The following is a 21,988-nucleotide window of genomic DNA, read 5'->3' as shown; positions in this document are numbered from 1 at the left end:
AGGCCTGGGGACAGGGTTGCCCAACAGCGGGGTGGGGGGGTGGGGGGGTGCAGCTGGTGATCACAGGGCCAGCGTCGCCAGGCCAGGTACACGCGGGGTGAGTGGGGAGCCCCGGCTTCCACGAGGACCGGGGTAGCACTGCCGGATTCAGCCCATAACACATGGTGCCCATTTAAACTGGAATTCTGGGGAAATAACAAATAATTGTTACTGTAAGTACGTCCCGTGCAATATTTGGAACGATGCCCAGTTAAATTTGAATTTCAGATAAACAAGGAATCACTTTTTAGAGTAAGTCGGCCCCCTCTAGTATTCGTAGCTCATGCTGCTTTTTGTTTTTTAAACGCAGTGCTACCCCAGGGGCTCCAGTGAGCGTGGGGGGGGTGTGGGCTTAGCCATCAGGCCGATCTCGTCACACATCCTCACCTAGCCTTTCGGGTGGCTTTCCTCAGCTGTGTGGGGTGACCGTCCGCCTACCCAGACGCGGTTTTGAGGTTAAATGTGGGCAAATGCACAGATCAGGGCCTTTCACCCAGACTCCCTGTCCTTCTAACAGGGAGGCCACCCTGCGGGCCCGGAGACCCATGGGAGGAGCTGGGCGCCTGGCGAACACCGGTCCTCAGGTGATCTCGGCCGTGAGGACCAGACGTCCCCTCGAGGTGGCTCCCCAGTGAAATGGAGCAGCACCGGCTTCTACCTCCTCCCGCTCCCCTCCGAGGGACATCCCCTGCTTACCCCACAAACCCCTGAACCTTGAGGACCCCGAGGGTCAGCAGCCTGGCTCTAGAAGCTCCTGCCACTCTCTTCCTGCCCAGCTCCTGGCAGGATGGGCTGCTCTCCCCCCATCTCCTTGAGTCAGGGTTCAGGCTGCCCTGGGGTCCCTGGTCCTCTAGGGCGGGTGGGAGGGGAGCTGTAGGCGCCTCGAGCAGCCAGCAGAATCCCTACTTGGGACTCAAAGACCTTTCTGAGCAGCTCCCATCCGCAGGTGGGAGAGCCGCCCAGACGGACTCTGGTTTGGCAGGAAGAAGAGAGCAATTATACCAATTAAGCCCTGGAATAAAGTCAATGCCCCAGCGGCCCTCTCCCCGCGTGGGCCTGGGCTCCAAGCGCCATCCTTACCTGCAGTAACACAGCAGGTTAGCAGGGACCTCACAGGCCGGCTGGGGCTTGCCTGGGCCCTGGGGAACCCGCTGAACCTCTCTAGTGTCAAACTGCTCCCCACACCCCAGAGCAGGGCTGAGGCTGAGGCAGAGAGAGCAGACGGAGGGGCCAGGCCCCTTCCCTGCAAGTCCCCAGGGGCAGGCGGCCTGAAGGTCGCCTGGCCATAGACGTCCCAGAGAGCTGGGAAAATGGGTGCCTGGTCCCACCTGACTGAAGCGAGATGAGGGAGCAGCAGCAGCAGAAGAGATTCAGGTGGGAGGGCAGGAAGCTGCTCACTGACAAAGATCCAGAAGAACAAGAGTGTAAACTCTGAACACGGTGTCAGAGCCTGAAGGGGCCGGCCAGCCTCACTCCTAAATAAGGGGGGGTCAAGAGAAACATGCAGAGGGAGTGGCAGGGCTGGGATGCAAACTCAGGGCCACCTTCCTCCTTCCTCCCAGCCTGGCTGCTCTGACGTGACACCTCCAAGCTGCGGGGAGCACATTTCTGTTTGGGTCCAGGGTCCCTCCAGCCCACAGAGCAGCAGACTGACCTAGTGGATGCTTTCTAGAATCTCTGTCTAATCCATCTTATATGCTGCTAGGTCTTAGCCAAACAAGAGGGACAGATTCAGGGCTCCTAGTCCACCACCAGCTGCCCACGGATGTCACGAGGAACTCACTTAACAGGGGCCCCGCGTGTGAAGCCCCAAGCTCAGGCCCTGGTCCATGTACCTGCTCCCAGTGTGTCCCAGGGGAGGACCAGGAGGCCAGCAGGGAGGGGGCAGGTGTCCTGGTCTGCTCCCCTCGGTCAGGCATGACTGGAGGCCTCGCTCCAGATGAGTCACGTGATGTGAGAGACATGGTGGTCACAGGAGCAGAGAGAACCCGTGAGGACAGGAGGGCCTGAGGTGGGCTGGGGACCAAGGGGAGGAATGCTGCTCCTCATCCAGCCAGAGCGAGGTGGGCTTTCCAGGGCCCCTGCCACCCCGTGGTCCCTGTTCCTGGGAAGTATGTCCAGCCAGTCCCGGCTCTGCGGTGCCCTTTCCCTCCCAGCCCGTCAGGCTGTGAAACGAGGGCCAAGGTGCCACTCTGGATGCTGGAAGTTCAGAGCGGGGCCCCTGCCAGCCCGTGAACAGTGCCCAGGTGGTGGGCCTCTCTGCCCCCACTCACGCCCCAGCCGGGCTGCCTCCCTCTCCTGGAAGCTGCTGTCCACGCAGGCTCTCCGAGAAGCACCCGCTATGTAATTTGCGGAGCACAACACAAAACATGAATGGAAAGCTCTGCTCACAAATGACTGAGGATTTCAAGGTGGTGACAGCAGATCACGAGACCTTCCAATCTGAGGCCCCATGTCACTAACGGCCCGGGCCTCACGCTCCCCCAAGCCGGTTCTGCTCCGAGCTCAGAAATTTTCCAAGCTGCGGGCCAGGCCACTGTCCCCACTCCAAACCGTGAGAACAGTGAGAAGGGGGTGGGGCAGGTACCTGAGGCTGAGAACCATTCATTTGGCGCCCCGTTACCGACTGGCTGCCCTGGCCAAACCCCAGGCCACTTTTCACCTCAAATCCACAGCCCCCCCAGCGCAGCGCATGCATGACTCTGGTGGATGTGGGGAAGGAAGGGAGGAAAGAGGAGGTGGGAGCTCCCGGCCCTGGTGGGGTAGAGAGCAGGTGGGAGGAGGGCGGGGGGACTCAAGGTGGAAAAAGGAAGGAAAGCAGCACCATGGAAACAGTTCCTCTGTGGGGAAATACCACAGGTGGGCGCTGTTGATTGCCTGGGGGGGGACCAACAGCCCCAACCAACCTGCCAGGGAAGGGAGACCACAGGGAGCAGGCTGGCACCTGCAGAGCAGGAGGAGGTGCCTGGGCCTCCCACAGGCGGCGGGGCCCCAGCCTCCCGCACCAGCTCCCCTGTGTGCAGGGTTGTGGGAACCCAGCGGGTGGCCCAGCCTGACAGAGGGCTCGGCCACTAGGGACCACGCTGACTCAAGCAGCTCCAGCCCAGGACTGAGGTCCCTCGTCTGTCACTCACGACAACCCCAAGGCCCCCTCAGGCTGTGTCCTGGGAAGCCCCCTGTGGCTCCATGATGCCCCTGATGCCCCAGGTACAAGGTCACCTGGCATGTCCCTCACCACCTAGTGTCAGCTGGGTCAATGAGGTTAAATCCAACCTTGGACCTTTGAACAGCTTTACCAAGCTCTCGCTTTGCCAGCTTTTCTCCTGGTCGGACTGAAGGCCCTGAGGGCTGCCTCCTGTCCTCTGAAACGTGCCCACAGTGGGACCCGAGCTTTCCTGCTGATGGAATTATGGGGCTTCCAGCCCTGCTCAGAGCACTGCCTGTGAGACCAGCCCCAGAAACGAGCATTGAAGGACCCACTCAACCAAGGAGCAAAGGGGTGACCATCCAGGTCACAGTGGAGACACGGCAAACGTGGCTCTCAGCCCAGGGTCCACGTCTCTCCCGCGTGCGTCCACTTGGGAGAAGGTATCTCTCAGCCTCTGCTCCACAGACAGAGCCACAGGGACAGCCTGCCAGGGACCCCACAAAGGGGAACGCTGCTCCACCCACATCGCTGGCCAAGGTCTTGTGAAGAGCTCAGTTTCCTAGAGCTTCCTTGGCAGAACCCAACATTGGGGTCCCCTCCCTTGGGTCCTCGTCATGGCTCTACCCACTTGGAAGGCAGACCTGAGCACCCTGGCAGGGGGGAGGGGTCCCATGGTGACAGAGAGATGGGGACAGAGGCCACAAGAAGCTTAGAGACCCCAAAGTCCCCTGCAGGGTGTGAAGGTCGGTGGAGCCTCCAGCTGACCTGTGCTCACTGTGGCTGAGGGTGAGGGGCAGGTGAGAGCTATAGCACTTCCCTCCCCCCATACACGGGGAGGTCTGCATTATGTCACCTAGAAAGATTCTTCCCCTCTCACTGTCAGCCTTTCACTACACTAGATCAAAGGTGGAATATTAAAATGAAGGTGATTCCAACTGGTTCTCCGGCTGCCAGACCACCCTCCCTCCACCTGTCAGGAGCTGATGGATGAGCATGGCCCTGGCAGGTACAGAAAGCGCTTCCTGTGAGGACATCAAAGGAGATACCTGAGCATACACAAAACTGCCCGCCTTCCAGGAGGGAGGCAGAGAAGAGACTGTGTGCAGCCCTTACGCGCTTCCCCTGAAGACACAGCCCTTCGGATCTGGGCAGAGGCCAGCTTTGTGGGTGACAATCCCGGAATCCTGGGGTGGGGACCACAAAAAGCCATCTCATCCACCCCCTCCCCAGCCTCCAGCCATCAGATTCCTAACATCCAGCGGGCTCTGGGTCCTTCCTGGGCTGTCTGAGATGTGTGTAAGGGCCGGTCCTGTGGTTACTCGGTGCCTGGACGGCCGCCCTTGGCAAAGAGCGGCTGTGGTTGCTGGACGAAGACACAGACGGGGGTTTTCCCAACTTGCCTCTCCAGAGAGGGGGCAGTGATGCCAGAGGCTTAGGGAACAGCAGCATCCCAGGGTTTGCAAGACACTGAAAAGCCATCCCAGCAGACGCTTAGTAAGAGGTACCAGGGAAAACGAAGCCACAGGTGACACTTCTAAGGGGACCTGGGAAGGAGCAAAGGTCCCTATCAGTTCACCTTCCCCAACACACGGTCCAGTCTTCCCACAAGCCATTTTCTCGTCCCTCACTTCCAGGGTCTCCGAGGCTCCCTGTGGACCAGAGTAAGACCTGGGGGGGTCACAGCCCCGTGGTGTTAACCCTCTTCTCCCCAGCCTCCCTGCGCCCATCCACCCACCCCTCGTCTGCCACTCACACAGACCAGAGACCCCTCCCCTGCTGTGATCTTGTCTCTCTCCTGCTCAGTCATCTGTAGCTTCTGGCCAACTCCAAACCCTTTGGCTTGGGCTTCAAGTTTCCCACCCTGGAACGATTCTCAGTCCCTTTTCTCGGAAGGGCCCCCGTGCCCCTGTCCTCCCGGAAACACTCCTCTCTGGCCCTCTTCCTGCCCCAGAGCCCACGGCTTGTTCCTCTCTGTACTTCGTGTAGGTTGGCGCTGTTTGAAATGAGCTTCTCCAAAGCTCTCCTGGAAACTCCTGTCCTCCAGGAGCCTCCGACCAAAGGGTACACGGCGCTGGCCCCCACACTCACGTCCTGACTGCCGGGTCCAGGCCCTGCCCCGCCCAGCATGCCGGCAGGTTGTAGCCCATGCGGACACTTGGGAGAAGTTTGCCAGTCCCACAGAAAGACCATTGCCAGCAGTGCCATTCGCAGAGATACACCCAAGAGAACTGCCCACCTGGGTCTACATGAGTGCACAGCAGTACAAACAGCGGAAGCACCTGACGTCCGTTGTAAGTGGGCACACAAAATGCGCCCAGCTGCCCAGTGGACGATTCCTGAGCGACACAGAGAAATGAAGGGCTGAAGCATGTGTGAACACATATGTGATGGGCCCTGAAAACATGCTAAGGGCAGAGGAGCGGACACAAAAAGCTACGTGTAGTGCGATTCCGTTTGTGTGAAGTGTCCAGAACAGGCAAATCCAGAGGCAGGAAGTAGACGAGCTTGTCAGGGCCGGGGAAGGGGCTGGGAGCGAGGGCTGATGGCGACTGCTTTCTCCTGCGGTGCTGAGACGACCCGGGAGTAGACAGGGGGTACGGCTGCACAGGTTTGTAAATGTACCGAAAGCCATGTTACCAGGTTATACATAAAACTGAAATGATTACGCTGCATTAGGAAACTTCTGAAGGGACGAAAAACCAGACCCCAATCCAACGTATCGTAAAGGACGCATGTGTTTCTGAGAGTGGTTCACAGGGCAACACCCAGAAATGTTAATGAGCGTTGTGTCTGGGTGGTAGAATCGTGGGTGATTTTTATTTTCTTCTTTTCATTTTTTGTATTTTCTAAATTTTCTACAATGAGTCAGAACAAAAATAAACATGTTTTTTTAAAAAAAACAAATTGCGTCAGTGTGTAATTAAGTCCCAGGCTCTGAGAGTGGAGAGGAGGGAGGCCAGCCGGGGAGGGCGCTGGGGAGGGAAGGGTTTGGGAGGAGCACAGGGGACTCACTGCTTCCTGCCGCCTTTCCCTGCTCTCCAGGCCCCGACTCTTGCTGTGGTCCAGGCTCCATCCTGCCACCATCTTAGTGGCCTCACTGCTGGGTCAGCCAGGCTCCCTGTGCTCTCTCGGAGACACAGGTTTGTCGGCGTGAAAACACCACTGTGGGCCCACTGCCCGTGGATGGTCCTCAGCTGGCCACTGCAGGCCGCACTCTCTCTGCAGACCTGCTTCCTACACGCTGGCAGATGGTGCCGCACGCTGGGGGCGCTGGGTCTGCAGCAAACCAGCTGCCCGTCTGAGCCAGCGTCACACCTCCACGGCCCATGTGCTCAGGCACCTCCCCTCCTACAAAAGCTGTCCTCTGGTCTCCACCAGTCCGCCTGTCATTCTGCAAAACCCAGACACTGCTCTCTCTTCCACAGACCTGGGATCTTCCTGCCAGGCGGGATCCCACCCATCATGGGGCCCACCTCTCGCCTCAGAGGATCTGAGACTGCCCGCTGGCCACTCCGTGTGTCCTAGTGGCCACACGTAGGGTCAGATGACGGGGGTTCTCTAAAGCCCTAAAAGCCTGTGAAGGGTGTCCACAGCCGTGCCTGTGCTCAGTCATTTCCTGTTCACTGCAGCGTCCCTTCCTGCCCGGGCCCTGGGTTCCAGGTTGTTTTGCGGCTGTGCCACCAGCACAGCGACGCCCCCTCTGATGTCACAGAGACCAAGGACAGCGTCCTCTACGCCTTGAAACTATGAAAAGATTGACCCCCAAGAACGCTCCATAAATTCCTGTTTCACAAAAGGCCTGGGCTGCGTCTGCACCAAGCAGAGACTGTCACGGCCACGGAGGAGGGAGTTGGGTTTGAAGTGACACAGACGTGGAAAAGCGCCCCCGTCCGCTGGACATTGGGGACGGCTCTGCAGACAAGGAGGATGGGCACAAGTAAGGCGTCGGACCCCTTTACGTCTCTGAGAGGAGATGCAGGTGGTCCTGGCGAGCGACTGGAAGTGGGGCTGCGTTTGGCATCGTCACTGACACGCACAGAGCGGTCGGTTGGACTCGCATTTAAATCGTCTGCATGTTTTGCCCTTTGAAAATAAATCTATAAAACCCAGACCCCAAAAAAAGAAAAGAAAGAAGAGAGACTAGGTTCTCAAACTTGTACCTACAAAGAACAGCGACCCCAGTGACACGCTGGACGGACCCAGATTCACACGGGCAGCCTGACGCTCAGGGCCGGGAATGGCCGGCATGGCTGGCACTGCTGGTGCGGCAGGGTTAGCTGCTGCCCTTCCCTCTGTGTGCCTGCCGTTCCAGCACGTGCACTCTGAACGCGAGCTGCATGCCTGACCTAAGCTCCACTCCTGCGGTCAGAGGCAGCCACACCTGTCAGGGCCAGTGCCGCAGGAAGAAGGACCACAGCCCCAGCCCCAGCGCCCACCTGGCTCAGCTCCCATAGCCACGGTCTCTCTGAACTCCTGAATCACCTCGCCTCAGTCCCTTCACTAAGGGGGATGACACTGGGTGACAATTCTGGAGGTCAGTCCGACAACAATCCTAATAAGAGGACCACCGTTTATTGTGCACTTGGGACATACGTGGCACGCCGCTAACCCCCCAGCCATGTCTCATGAGTCTCCATAACAATTGCTGTCACCCCCCAGTCTACAGCTCACAAGACCAAGGCGCAGAAAGCTTACACGATTCACAATCCTCTATCTAGAGAACAGCAGAGAAGAAAAGCAGCAGCTATTTGCAGAGGAAGACCGTGCAGCCCCACACCACTGTCTCATCTGAGAAGAGACAGACTGTCCGGGCTGCCAGAGTCCAACTGAGCTGGTACCTGCGTCAGGGCTCCCAGGCTGGACACGGGAGAGCCTGCATTAGAGGCGGGTGGGAGTGCCACACACATGGCATGAGGCCACGGCCCCCTCTGCTATGGTCCTCTATGGTCTCCAGCCCCAGAAAGGTGCTGCCCTCCCCACGCACAAGGCGATCAAGAAGGGACACGAGAACCACCCTCCAGAAGAAGTCAACTTCTTCCAGGAGACACGGGAAGGTGAGAGCTGGGGTAGAAAAGATGGCTTTGTGGGGGGACGCAGTGACCTCCGTTCCGAGGGCTGCCGAGCCCCTCAAGGCTCTGCATACTTTCAAGTATGCCACCCAGAGAGGCTCACCCTCCAAACGCCGTGGCCCCTCCTGCCTGCCCACCCCCAGCCCCCATCCAAGGTGCACAGAGTCCAGAGCAGGCTGGCTGCAGCTGTTTTAAGGGCAGACATGGGGCAGACTTGGCTCTAAGTCCACAAGCAAGTGTCAGGGCTGGTGAGGGGAGAAAAGCCACCCTGGCGAGCGTCTCCCAGATGGGTGACATTCCAGAACAACTGATCTTTGAGCCACCTAAAGAGGTCACAGAGGCTCATAAACAGATCACCCCCTTTCAGAGGGAAGGGGCGTCTGTGGGCCTGGCCTGGGCTCCAGCTGGCAGAAACTTTTCCCCTGCCTTGCTGGGTGACAATGTGAAAGTCACTCCCCTCTCTGCTGCCTGGTTTCCTCACCTGGAGCCAAGGCCGTCGGACTGGGTGACCCCACGGCGCCATCCAGCTGGTATTCTGAGGTCCTGTGGTCTGGGGTGGGCGGCCTCCACCCACACCACCTCGCCGGTGGCCAGAGCGGGAGCCCGGTGCGCTGGCCACCTTTTCCGGCCGCTGTGTGGATTTCCACACTCCAGCAAGCAGCTGGCAGCCACCAGGGCTCCAAAGGCTCATAAACGGGTGGAAAATTACTCATGGATTCGCACAAGATCACACTTTCCCGGCTCCTGACCAGTCTTCTCTCCCCAGGGCGGCAGTGAGGCAGGGAGGCTGCCAATGGCAGGGGTGCGGCCAGCAGAAGGGGGTGCAGGCACACAGGCCGTCTCCGCCCCTGCCTGGCTGTGACTCTAGCCAGCTCCCACCGCCTCTCCGGGCTCCCCTAAGGCAGCACGGGGACAGAATTCTGAAAAGATGTCGGCTCCCAGAAAGTGAGGGTAGATCAGCAGGAGATGGACAGGCAGGAGGAGGACAGTGGGTGAGTCTAAGGTCTTCAGAAGAAAGCGTTCGAGCCCTTCCGTTCCTGGTGGTAACCAACAGCAGGGAAGTCCTTCCCAAAGTCTAACCGTGTGTCTCTAGCTGCATCCCCTAAGAGGTCATTGGCATCTCACTGCCCCTGGGCAGGTCCATAACCAAACCAAGCCGAACCTGACACTCCCCCTGTGTGCAAGTGATGGCAGGGGGACAAAGGAGCGGACAGTTTTAGGACTGCACAGAAAGTCTTTAGGGCCTTGGGACAGGTGATAATGATGGCTACCCATCCTAACTGAGGCTGGGAGAGGCAGAGGTTCCTGGACAAAAGGCCAGTGATCCGCACATTTTAATTACACACGAATGCAGTAACTGCCCAGAAGGGGGGGTTGGGGTCCTGTTCAAACACAGATGCTACATCACTAGAGCTGGAATGTGGCTGGAAGGTCCACACTGCCCATGGGCCGTGTCTGGGACCAAGGCCGCTGGCCCATGAGCCGTGCCTGGGGCAGCAGGGCCCACAGCAGCGGTTCCCTTGTCTAGCTCTGCATCAGGTGCCACCTGAGAAGACGTTTTTCCAAACCCAGATTCCTGGGCCTCAGCCCTCAGGACTCTGGCTCAGCTGGCCTAAGAAGGGGCCTGGGGACTGCACTCTGTACACTTCCCAGGCAGCGACGCCAGCAGCCTGGGAGCCTGGCTGGGCCCCTCACAGCTGCCCTCGACACACTCAGGAGTCATGTGAAGAGCATGCCTGGGCTCAGAATTCACACAGACCACCCGCTGGTTCTGGGATCAGCCCCCAGACCTTCATTTCCTCACCTGTAAGATGAGGAACATGAACCCCCCCTAGAGATCAGCTACACAGAATAAAGGTGGTGTCTGCTAAGCACGAGCCTGGCACCACAGTCAGCAGTGGGATTCTCCCTGCACTCACGGGCTCCCCTGGGCTCCATCGCCCCAGGCAGCTCCTTTTTAGCTTTTCTGCAGTAACCTTACAGCATGTTCACCTGCACTGACTTTCCTGTCTCAGAAACTCAAGTCCATAGTGTGTACAAGGGAGGAGTGAAAATGGGAATCAGGGCATGTGTGATATTGCTACACTGGCCTCAAGCTGCTGGAAGGCAGGGACCTTGTTTGACAACTCTTCTCAGTAACTTGTCTGCCAAGTATTTCAGGCTCTCAGCAGAGCTTGGAGGAACAAACTGATACTGGATGGATGGATGGATGGATGGATGGATGGATGGATGGATGATGGGTGGATGGATGATGGGTGGATGGATGATGGATGGATGGATGATGGATGGATGGATGCATGGATGGATGATGGGTGGATGATGGATGGATGGATGGATGGATGGATGGATGGATGGATGGATGGATGATGGGTGGATGGATGATGGATGGATGGATGGATGATGGGTGGATGGATGATGGATGGATGGATGGATGAATGATGGATGGATGGATGATGGATGGATGATGGATGGATGGATGGATGGATGGATGGATGGATGGATGATGGGTGGATGGATGATGGATGGATGATGGATGGATGGATGGATGGATAGATGGATGGATGGATGGATGATGGATGGATGATGGATGGATGATGGATGGATGGATGGATGGATGGATGATGGGTGGATGGATGATGGATGGATGGATGGATGGATGATGGGTGGATGGATGATGGATGGATGGATGGATGAATGATGGATGGATGGATGATGGATGGATGATGGATGGATGGATGGATGGATGGATGGATGATGGGTGGATGGATGATGGATGGATGATGGATGGATGGATGGATGGATGGATGGATGGATGGATGGATGATGGGTGGATGGATGATGGATGGATGGATAGATGGATGATGGGTGGATGGATGATGGATGGATGGATGGATGGATGATGGGTGGATGGATGGATGGATGGATGATGAGTGGATGGATGATGGATGGATGATGGATGGATGGATGGATGGATGGATGGATGGATGATGGGTGGATGGATGGACGGATGGATGATGGGTGGATGGATGATGGATGGATGATGGATGGATGGATGGATGGATGGATGGATGGATGATGGGTGGATGGATGATGGATGGATGGATGGATGGATGATGGGTGGATGGATGATGGATGGATGGATGGATGGATGATGGGTGGATGGATGGATGGATGGATGATGAGTGGATGATGGATGGATGGATGGATAGATGGATGGATGGATGGATGATGGATGGATGATGGATGGATGGATGGATGGATGGATGGATGGATGGATGATGGGTGGATGGATGATGGATGGATGGATGGATGGATAGATGATGGGTGGATGGATGATGGATGGATGGATGGATGAATGATGGATGGATGGATGATGGATGGATGATGGATGGATGGATGGATGGATGGATGATGGGTGGATGGATGATGGATGGATGATGGATGGATGGATGGATGGATGGATGGATGGATGGATGGATGATGGGTGGATGAATGATGGATGGATGATGGATGGATGGATGGATGATGGATGGATGATGGATGGATGGATGATGGGTGGATGGATGATGGATGGATGGATGGATGGATGGATGGATGGATGATGGGTGGATGGATGATGGATGGATGATGGATGGATGATGGATGGATGGATGGATGGATGGATGATGGGTGGATGGATGATGGATGGATGGATGGATGGATGGATGGATGGATGATGGGTGGATGGATGATGGATGGATGATGGATGGATGATGGATGGATGGATGGATGGATGATGGATGGATGATGGATGGATGGATGATGGATGGATGGATGGATGGATGGATGATGGATGGATGGATGGATGGATGGATGGATGGATGGATGGATGATTGATGGATGATGGATGGATGGATGGATGATGGATGGATGATGGGTGGATGGATGGATGATGGATGGATGATGGATGGATGGATGGATGATGGGTGGATGGATGTGTGGATGGATGACGGAGGGAGGGAGGAAGGGAGGGAAGGACAGAAGATGGATGGATGCAGGGAAACATAGACACCAGTAGTTGGGTCTCCTCCTCCCTCTGGCACACTCAGAACTCTGCACTGGTGCCAGCTGCCCAAGATGGAGCCTTAACACAGGAGGGAGGAACTGGGGGGAGGGGGTCCCCTACTTCCTAGCTCTGCCTGGGTCCCATGTCACATGACCACATCTGAGTTCTCAGGCCCTACAGCCCCACCCTTGGAGGGGCTCCAGCCTCTGTCAAGTCTCTCAGAGCCAGGTCTGCAAGATCTCCAGGGCTCAGAGGACTCAGGAGGCTGAGGAGACCCACGAGTCTGGGCTGAGGTGCTCCCGGGGGGTGAGGCACCACGCTGCCACTGGGTGGCCCAGCTTAGGCCGGCTCTACCCCACACTAGCATTTACGGCTGCAGGAGCCTCCCCAGCCCACCACAGACACTGTCCTGGTGCCTCCAGGAGCCAAATGACCCATGTTCAGACCTTCATCATGTGCAGGGGCTGCCCGTGTCCCCCCAGCCACCCACTCGGAGCAGGAGCCGTCTCTGCCCCAGACACACGTAGTAATCAACTCCAGGAAGCCTGGGGAGGTCCAAATACAGTAGCATATAATCACGGGGCCCAAAATAGCTGTGCCAGGGTGGCCATCTGCCACCTCGCGTGTCCCTGGGGACCCCGCGGCCAGGCCCCACAGCACGGCTGGGGCTCGCAGCCTCTCTGGCTGGCAGGAGAGTTGGGTGGTGCTGACGGTATTCATGGATCACCTGAGGACCTGAGGGGCACCTGGGGGTCTCTCCAGAATGGAGCCTACACCAGGGCCGCCTGGACCTAGGGGCTCTTGGTCCCTCCTCCTGCAGCTCTGGGCTCCGTCTCAGCTCTCAGCTTCTCACCCTACGCACTCTCCTCTGCTGTCCATCTGACCCCTTCTTGTGGGTTGGATGGTGGCCCCCCAAAATATACGTCCACATGTTAACTCCCAGAACTTGAATGGGGTCTTATTCAGAAGAAGGGTCTTTGCAGATGTCACTAAGTGTTGGCTCCAGAGGTGAGAGCAGCAGGGTTGCCTGGATGACAAGCAGCCTTCTCAGAGGTACAGACACAGGGAGGGGAAGCCACGTGAAGGTGGAAAGCAGAGCTGGAACGACCGGCCACGAGGAATGCTGGCCGCCAGAGCTGGAAGGGGCAGGGAAGGAGGCCTGAGGCCTGCGACACCTTGATTTCAGACCTCTGGCCTCCGGACCATCAGAGAATACATTTCTGACACAGTCCTGCCAAGCGTGCCCGCGTCCTTGCAAATTCTCTACAATGCACTTGGTTCCTTCTTACTCTGTGTCTTTGCATGTGCTGTTCCCTCTGCCTAGCATGCTGTTCCCTGCCTCTTCACCAGACTGACACTTTCCAATCCTCCCAATGCGAGCCAGGCTCTGCCTCCCGAGCAAAGCCTCCAGCATACGTGCAAAAGGATGGGTCCGTGGCCAGTTAAAGGGACCACGTCACACCAGCACCATCACACCGCACCACAGTGCGGACACCTCCTTTTCAAGTTCCTCTCACATTTGCTACATCTGATCATCATGACAACCCTGTGAGACAGGCAAGGGACGCAGTCATCCCCAATTTGAAGGGGAGAAACTGAGGCCCAAGAGGGTACATGGCCCAGCAGTCAGGCTGAGCCTGGGCTCCGTCCAGGGCTGCCCTCGACTGCAGAGGCAGACCAGCTCATGCACCTCTGAGCGTGGGAGGGGAGGGAGGGCTGTGTCCCCACCCTGTCCACCCAGAAGCTGACTGTCCAGCTGTCCCCTCACAGGAGCGGCAGCCCTTCAGAACTCAGGGAGCTGCCTGCAGAGCCCACCCGCTCCGTGCAGCCCCCAGCATGCTAGACCCGACTTAGCCTCACACGAAGTGTGAAGAAGCTCACATGCTTCTTCATGCAGGTGAGGGGCCCATGTGCCGACCCCTGCTCGCCAACCGCACCTCAGTTCCCCCACTGGCTCCCACCTTTGGTTCCCCCCACTATCTATATGCTGCCCCATGAGGTGTAGAAGTATCTGAAAATGCAGTTGGCTCGGCAGGCATGTCTGAGGCACCTACTGCATCCCAGGCCTGGCGAGGGGCACTGTGGGAGCCAACCCAGCACCTGGCCCAGGGTGGCTGCCACTGTCAGCCACACTGCAGCCCCAAGCAGCTCCCTCCCTCAGCTCTGTCTTGTGTCCACCATGCCCCTAGTGGGCAGCAGAGGAAGTGCAGGGCCCCTTGGAGGACGGCTGTGTCCCTGGTGGCCAGGGAGTCCCAGACACAGCTCCCCCACCCCCAGCAACAAGGGAAATGGCCTACCCCCCAAAGCCCTGGGGGCCATAGCAGCCTATGTGGAGGAGAAAGCCCTTCCTGACACTTCTTGGGGTGGCAGTCCCCACCCCCACCACCCCAGGCTCCGTAGTAGAGCCAGACACCCCAGGACCACTGCCCTGGTGGCCCCACCCAGGGAGGTCCTATTCCCACAGTCCTCGGGGGCGCAGAGGCTTGCTTCCCGGATAACACATGAGTGTGCACATACACACTCTGACGGCAACAAAACCCCGAAGAAACCGAAGCCAGGAGCTGTCTGGACCGTGGAGGAGAAAGGGGGGCACAGAGAGGAGGGACGGCAGGCGGGGGGCTGGGCTGTGACTCACAGAGACTGCAGGCTCGGCAGCTCCCACAGCGCTTCGGCGGGGATGCCTCCCAGGTGGTTGTTCTGCAGCATCCTGTAAGGAGAGGAGGGGCTTGCAGGACCCCAGGCATGTGGGGCTGGGGCTCCTCCCGTGCACCCCCCACCCCAAGCCCAGCCTCAGAGCCCAGAGTCCTGGCCCAGCCTCCGGCCGTTAGTGGGGCTTCAGAGGCTGTCCAGGTTGTGTGGTCTGTGCACGGGGCAGGGAGGCGTCTCAGAGGGGGAGGCAGAGCTAAAGAGGACTATGGAGAAGAAGAAGCAGAGACATGTGGGCGGCAGTGAGGGTCAGAAGTCAGAACTCGCGATTCTGTTGGCGTTTGGTCAGGAAGGATGTGGGGAAACGCGGGTTTCCTCCCCAGGCCTCATTTCTCTGCCTGTGCACCTGAGAGGCTGGGGTTTCTTTGGGGCAGGGTGGATGGGGTGAGGGCAAGGCCCCCTCGGGTGGCAGGGCCCCAGGCAAATAGGACTGACGGAGTCCGGGGCTATAGAAACCATGTGCCACACCCCAGGTCAGCGTGGCAGCACTGTTCTGAGGGCCCAATGTCACACAGTTCCTCAAAGAAGGAACATGCCAGCCAGTGGGCATGGCCGCTCAGCAGGCCTGGCCCCAGGACCAGGAGTCCTGGAGCTTCTCGGGGCACCTGGAAAACTCCACGTGCAGATAGGAGGGTCAGAGAGCAGGCAGCAAGGAGAAACAGGGTCATTGCTGACCCCAGGCACCACAAAGCACAGGGAGTCCCCTAAGACACGTCACCTGATGAAGGCTGTGGCTGGTGCAGGGGGAAGACGCAGGGGGAAGATGTGGGTAGTAGCTGCCATCAGAACCATCTGCCTGTAGCCTCTGGACCTGGGCCCAGGATTGAGGAGAGGGAGGGCACACAGGTGTGGGACGAGGTGTACAGGGCCCGGGGCAGCTTAAAGAAGGTATATGGGGCTAGATCCTATCTTCCCCTTGAGATACACACTCACACACACTCACTCACACACTTTCACACTCACATACTCACATGCATGTGTACTCAGACACTCACACATACACATATTCACTCATACACACGCACACTCACACTAACTCACTCTCACACACTTATCTGGGCGGGCACAGCTCCACACGACATTTTCCCTACAGTGTGGAGAAGAGTCAGGAGGGCTGAGTAGATCTAGCCTGGCCAGAGCCTGGGGGGTTCAGACTTGGAGAACCCACCGGGGAGGGGAGGGTCCCAGAGTAACAGCTCCAGGTCAGGCATGGGGCTGGGGGGGAGGACGGAGGGAGGGGCCCTGCCACAGGCCCCTAGGACAGGACAGACAGGGAATCCCCTTCCTGGCCTCTGCCTCTGGGAGGGAAGGAGGGAGGCAGAGTGTCCTGTAGGGACAGCCAGCCTCCGAGAAAGGAAGACGCAGCTCAGACAGAGTCCCAGACTGGCAGCAGCCAAGGTGACGGTCACCTGCGGTGGGCTTTGCTGCTCAGTCTTTCTTACAGGGGACTAAAGAAGGGCACTGCAAGGAAGGGCACTGCAGCAAGAGAACCTGACATCAGACTTTGGGGCACTGGGGCCCAGATGCGGGTGGGAGCGCGCTCGGAGCTGCCGCAGAGGAGTCCCACAGGCAAGGGGCTGACACGAATGGCAGCTCGTCTTCCAGGATGGGGTCCAGGGGCAGTGGACAGTCTGGCTGTCCTCAGCGCCCCCCAGCAGCCTCTTCCGCCACCCGACTGGGTGAGCCCAGGGCCATCTGCAGAAGGGGCGGGGCCTGCGGTTTCTCCAAGGCTTTGATTCACTGCCGAATGCAGGCAAGAAAGAAAGAGGCTCGTCTCTAAGCCTGAGTCTTAGGAACGGACGTGAGCCTCACATCTGAAGGCCCAGCACACAGCCCGCTCTCTAATCCAGACTGCAGGTCTGAGCCTGCACCGGGCACAGACACACCACCAAGCAGGCCTGGTTCAGGACGCGCCCCACCCCACCCCCACCCCCTGGGGCAGTGGAGACCCAGGGAAGACCCAGGAGGGAGAACCAGGAGGAAGGTCTGCCCCACAGAGGAAGGAGACAGGAAGACAGGCTGGACAGGACAGGAGCTCCCCAGGCGAGAGAACACAGGCAGATCCCCAGGGAGCTCAGGGCAGAGGTCCAGAGACCAACACGCTCAGCTGTGGACTCCTCACTCACCGGGCACCCGAGGCTCGTAGGCCAAGGGCACCGCCAGCCCATAAACAACTTTGAGTGAACTAGAAAAAGACATTCCTTGCTAGGTGAGTGTAGCCACAAGCCAGACATAGGACTGGATTTCAGCCTGTCCTCACCCCTCAGCCAGATGGTCTTGTGCAGTAGACAACCTGCTCAACTGTACAGAGAACACCTGAGGTCAAGTCATGGCTGAGGGGATAGCAAAGCTGGGGACGGCTCCCCACCTTAGGGATGCCCCACACACTCACACTACTGCTCCAGGATCAGCCCCACAATCCTCTTTTTTTTTTCAAACCAGTCCCCATGGTGACACGTCTCCCCCGAAGAGACTTTCCCAGCAACTCGCAGACCCTGTGCACGCACTGCCCCTCCCCCTCCCACACTCATCAGGACAGACTGGGGCTTTGGGGGGGGACATTCTTGGGGGCAGGAGACAGTGCCTTAGCTCCGCCTTCCCTCCCATGGGCCACCAGCTCAAAGCCTGGGGGAGCGCAGGTGACATAACATAAGGTACTCTGCAATTCTCACTTTCCTTCTCCTTCAAGGGGAAGGTGAAAGGAGCCAGGACAGAGAAACCTGAGACCTGATGGAGGAGGTGAGCTTACAGTGACAACGGGGGCTCAGGGCTACAGCCAGAGACCAGGGTGGGGCCCAAGAAGAGAAGCCCGCGTGGACCCGCATGGATCGCTCCTGTGCAGTCTCCCCCCGCCCCCACCCCCATCCAAGAGGACAGCACTTGGGTCTGTAACAGCTCAGTGCCGTGGACACCTGTGCTGATATCACTGCTCAAACCACCAAGGAGGGGACGGTCTGCCTCCCTGGGGCTGCGCCAGGCGGCAGCTGAAACGTGCGTCCACCAGTCACACAGGGTGTTGTAGACATGGGGTACAGAAAGAAATGGACAACTAGAGGGGCAGTACAGGGAAAGGAGTGGCACGCGAGCAGGCGACAGATCAGGACTCACTCTGCCCCCAGTTCTCCAGGTTGCATCTCTGTGGAAAGTCATACTTACAGGATTTTCAGGTTGTAGAGACCAGAGAATGCTTGTCCTGGGATGTGTGACAGATGGTTCCCAGAGAGACGCCTGCAAACCAGAGCAAAGGTGTGGTGACGATGGCAGGGAACCCACCGAGGGTCCCCCGCTTGGCTGTCTTGGGACGCTGGTGACAACTACCAGGTACTTCGAGCTGCAATGTATTTCCATACTTCACACCCATCACCTCACTCCATTCTCATTATCACCTTGGGGTGCCTATCATCACCCCAAGTTTCAGAGGAGGAAACTGTGGTTCGGTTCGACAGGGCAAGTCACTTCCCCTTGTCAGAGCTCAGTGGTAGCAGGGCCTGGTGTCTCCAGATCTGACTAACTTCTCGGTCATGTCTGCTCTATATGCCTCCCGTGTGAACCTGGTACCCCGTCTCCTGGGGAGGGTTCCACACAGACGGGTGTCTGTGTCCCCATGGCCCAGACTCCACAGCTAACCTCAGGGACCCAGGAGGGTCAGGACCTGGGTCTGACTAAGCATTTCCACATGTGTCACAGGGTCACCAACCCTAAAAGGAGCAAATGCGACAAAACATGTGCCATGCTAGAGCCAAATGTGCAGAGCTTACTGGTGGACAACTCGGAAGGCCCCTGGAGTCCCCGAAGCCCCTGTCACTGTCACATATGTCAGTCCTGAGACGCCTGTGATGCAGGGACCACTCTGACCATCCTCAGAAACTACTGCTTTGAAATCTCTCTCTATGAAGAGTCTCTTGACATGACACCTATTCTTTTTACAGACCACGTGGAAAGGACATGACCGTATTTGAGGTCCCAAGCTCGGGTCCTGTAGGTGGGTCCCCCTCTGCACTCGGGTCCCTTAGAGGGGCCTTCGAAACAGGCCCAGCCACTCAGGGAACGGAAGATGGAGGATCAGACTTAAAACTCCGGTGGTGCCCCTGCGTCACCGCCTGCAGCTCCACAGCCTCTGTCCCGCTTTTCATTCCCACCCAAACTGTGTCACCACCTTAGAAGACCCCTCTGGTGCCTCTCACGCTGTCACTTCCTTTGAGACCGGGCTTCCCTGCCCAGTGCGGGCCCCACCCTTGACCAGTCCTTACACAGATGCCCTGGTGTCCACATCAAGCTGCCACACTCGCCTGTCACCTGCCCACCTGGCCTTTCGGCCTCGCCTGGAGGCTCCCTGAGGGCAGCAAGCAGGTCTCCCATCTTGTTTTCCCCAGAACTTGAACTTGCCTTTCACAGGAGGGGCCAGAAAAGCTGGTCTGGCAAACCCAGCAGTGGCCCCGGGGTAGATGGGATCCTAAGTGCAGCCCCCCGCCAATGGTGCTCTGGGAACACCTGTCAGGGGGGTGGGTCCTGGGTGGATATGGACTGTGAATGTTTTCAGGGCCTGGAGCCACAGTTAGTGCAGTCAAACCAAACCTTACTAGAGCTGCAGGGTCTCTGCTGGTGCAGAGATGGGGTAGGGGGTACACGGTGGCCCCACAGCATACCCCCATGCTGGGACAGTTGCTGAGAGGTAGAGAGAAAGGAGGGCCTGCCAGTGGGGAGGGGAATCTGCTCAAATGCAGGAGGGGAAACCGGGAGTGGAGGCCAGCGCTGGCCAGGTGGGTGTGGCCAGGTGACAGGCCCCTGGAGGTGGCCGCCAGGCTGTGGGAGCCACAGGAGCCTCTGAAGCTGGTGGGGTGCACCTTGGAAGGGGTGGGGGCATGAGCTGGGGGCTGGCGTGACCCCAGGTGTGAGGGAAAGTCTCGGGGCTGCAGCAGTGGGGATGGAGGAGGGACACTCCAGAAAGAGCCGCCAGGACTTGGAGTGGCAGATGCTGGGCACAGGGTGAGAGCAGGTCAAAGGGGACCCGCAGGGAGGCTTGTGGCTATTGACAGAAACAGGGAGCTCAGGGAGGAAGGAAAGGCCGACTTTGGGGATCCTGTGCCAGCAGCCCCACACTGCCACCCTGGGGTCCTCACCTGGGCCAGGTGCCCCGAACACCCCGAGGGAACCCTGGTCCCAGCCCACGAGGCATCTACTCACAACTCCTCCAGGAAGCGCAGGTGGTGGAAGAGGCCGGGCCGCAGCTCCGTGAGGTTGTTCATGCTGAGGTCTCTGCGTAGACAGACCAAGGGGCCTGTGAGCGGCCTGTCAGCCCCATGCAGCCTGCCCAGCTCCCCACACCCACCCATGTCCCCACTGACAGCCAGCCTGGCGGGACCAGCCGGTCACATTGTTCCCTCAGCCTTCCTCCTTCCTTCGTGGCCTGCCCGGGGCCAGCTCTGATTAGGACAGAGAATGAAGCTGAACTCCCAGCACAGAGACGAACTAGAGAAAAGTCCAGGGAATTTCGGAGCAGGAGGCAAGGGGCTGTTTCATACAGATGGCACTTTAGGCACCAGTGGGAAAACTGAGGCGCAAAGCTTCCTGCCACTCAGCCCTGTGAGCGTCCCTCCAGCCAATCCCAGAGCTGGGGGATGGTGCTGCCCTCCGAGCCCCTGCCAGTCACCTCCCTGGCGGCTTCCTTCCCTCAGTCTCCAAGGAGGCCGTGGCCTCCGGGGCCCTGGAGAAAACGCCGGATCCCGGGTGCTGGGACGGAGACCTGGCCCTCCCACGTTGCCCAGAGCTGCTTTCTCAGGCACCACCCTCTGAGGTGCCCTGCACCCCAAGTTCTCACAGTGACAACAGCTGACACTCGCCAGGGGCCTACTCTGTGCGGGGCACTGGCTAGTCTTTACCCAAATGACCCCGTCAGTGCTCATGACACCCCAAGGCAGGGCCTATTGTCACCCCACTTTACGTAAGAAAATGAAGAAAATGAAGGGTCTGAGATCAAGCCTCTTCTCATGCCTGCGACCCTGGGCTCTTACCCCTGGGACCCTCGGCTTCCTGGCCCATAAAAGTGGGGTGAATTGGCCCAAGTCCTCGGGTCCTCGGAAGGATTAGTGAGCGATGCTTACAGATGCTTACAGACCACCTCGCTAACAGTACGTGCACAGTACTGCGTCCCCCCTTCCAGCTGACCCTCGGTGACCTCCCAGCCCAACAGGCCTGGGGTGGGTGGGCAGGGGGCAGGTCCTTGCTTGGTGGGTCCCACCCTGTGTTACCATGTTCTTCTGTTTGTGCCTGGCGAGCAGCCACTCAGTGTGTACCTGTCACAGTCGGGTCCCATCCTGCTCAAGCTGCCAACAGGGGCTCCTGGCCTCTGCCAGCCCCCTCCCTGGGGCGCACAGGTGGGCCCAGAGCAGACCGTCATGCCACTGGGCACCGCCACCCTGGGGCTTTCTCCCTTCTCGAGGACGGTGCTTTCACCCTCAAATTCAGCATCTCCATTCCCCCCAAGAAATGCGTGCTCCATGTATGCACCCCGAAAGGTGTGTGGGCTGTGTGTGCAAGTCCAGTTCCAATCTACATAAAGACTGTTTAGTCTCACATGTCTCATGGTTGATAAAGCTCCGAGGCAGACACAAAGGAAGGACGGCACTGCATGCCGGGCAGAGCCACGAAACCAGGCAGGGAGCGTGGGCTGCTGGTGGCCCACGGTTCCCACCCTGCCCACCCCGTGTGTGGGTCGGCAGCAGGCTGTCCTGGGTGCTGGTGGCCACTGTTAGGGAGCAGCACCAGAGAGCTCGTCAAAGGACTCTAACCAGGGCTTGTCTGCAGGGGTCCGTAGGCCCAGGAGCCCGGCTCGGGCACCAGGTACAGAAGCAGGACGCACAGAGCACTGAGGTGGCCCAGGAAGCCACTGCAACCACTGCGGCTGACTGGCCACACCCCCCGCCCCCCAGCAAGTCCTGGGCCTGGCTCACCCTCGAGGTGCTGCAGAAGCAATTACCTCTC

At 58.5% G+C, this 21,988-nt stretch overlaps 1 protein-coding gene across 8 annotated transcripts in view; it reads right to left on the bottom strand.

Moving 5' to 3' along the window:
- The window catches only part of LGR6 (leucine rich repeat containing G protein-coupled receptor 6), a 90,296-nt gene that overhangs the window by 32,688 nt on the left and 35,620 nt on the right, over positions 1-21,988 (bottom strand). For all 8 annotated transcript variants that reach the window (XM_088799197.1, XM_088799200.1, XM_088799202.1 and 5 more), the window contains 3 exons: positions 20,192-20,263; positions 18,164-18,235; positions 14,937-15,008 (listed from right to left, as the gene is read on the bottom strand). In XM_088799197.1, coding sequence (XP_088655323.1) covers positions 14,937-15,008; positions 18,164-18,235; positions 20,192-20,263 — 216 coding nt within the window. The remainder of the gene's footprint in view (positions 1-14,936; positions 15,009-18,163; positions 18,236-20,191; positions 20,264-21,988) is intronic.

The sequence above is a fragment of the Rhinolophus sinicus genome, chromosome 6 (genome assembly GCF_057876585.1).
Source record: "Rhinolophus sinicus isolate RSI-liver-muscle chromosome 6, RSI-T2T, whole genome shotgun sequence".
Lineage (NCBI taxonomy): Eukaryota > Metazoa > Chordata > Mammalia > Chiroptera > Rhinolophidae > Rhinolophus > Rhinolophus sinicus.
The sequence above is the reverse complement of the archived record's forward strand: the minus strand, read 5'-3'. Positions and strand labels throughout refer to the sequence as shown.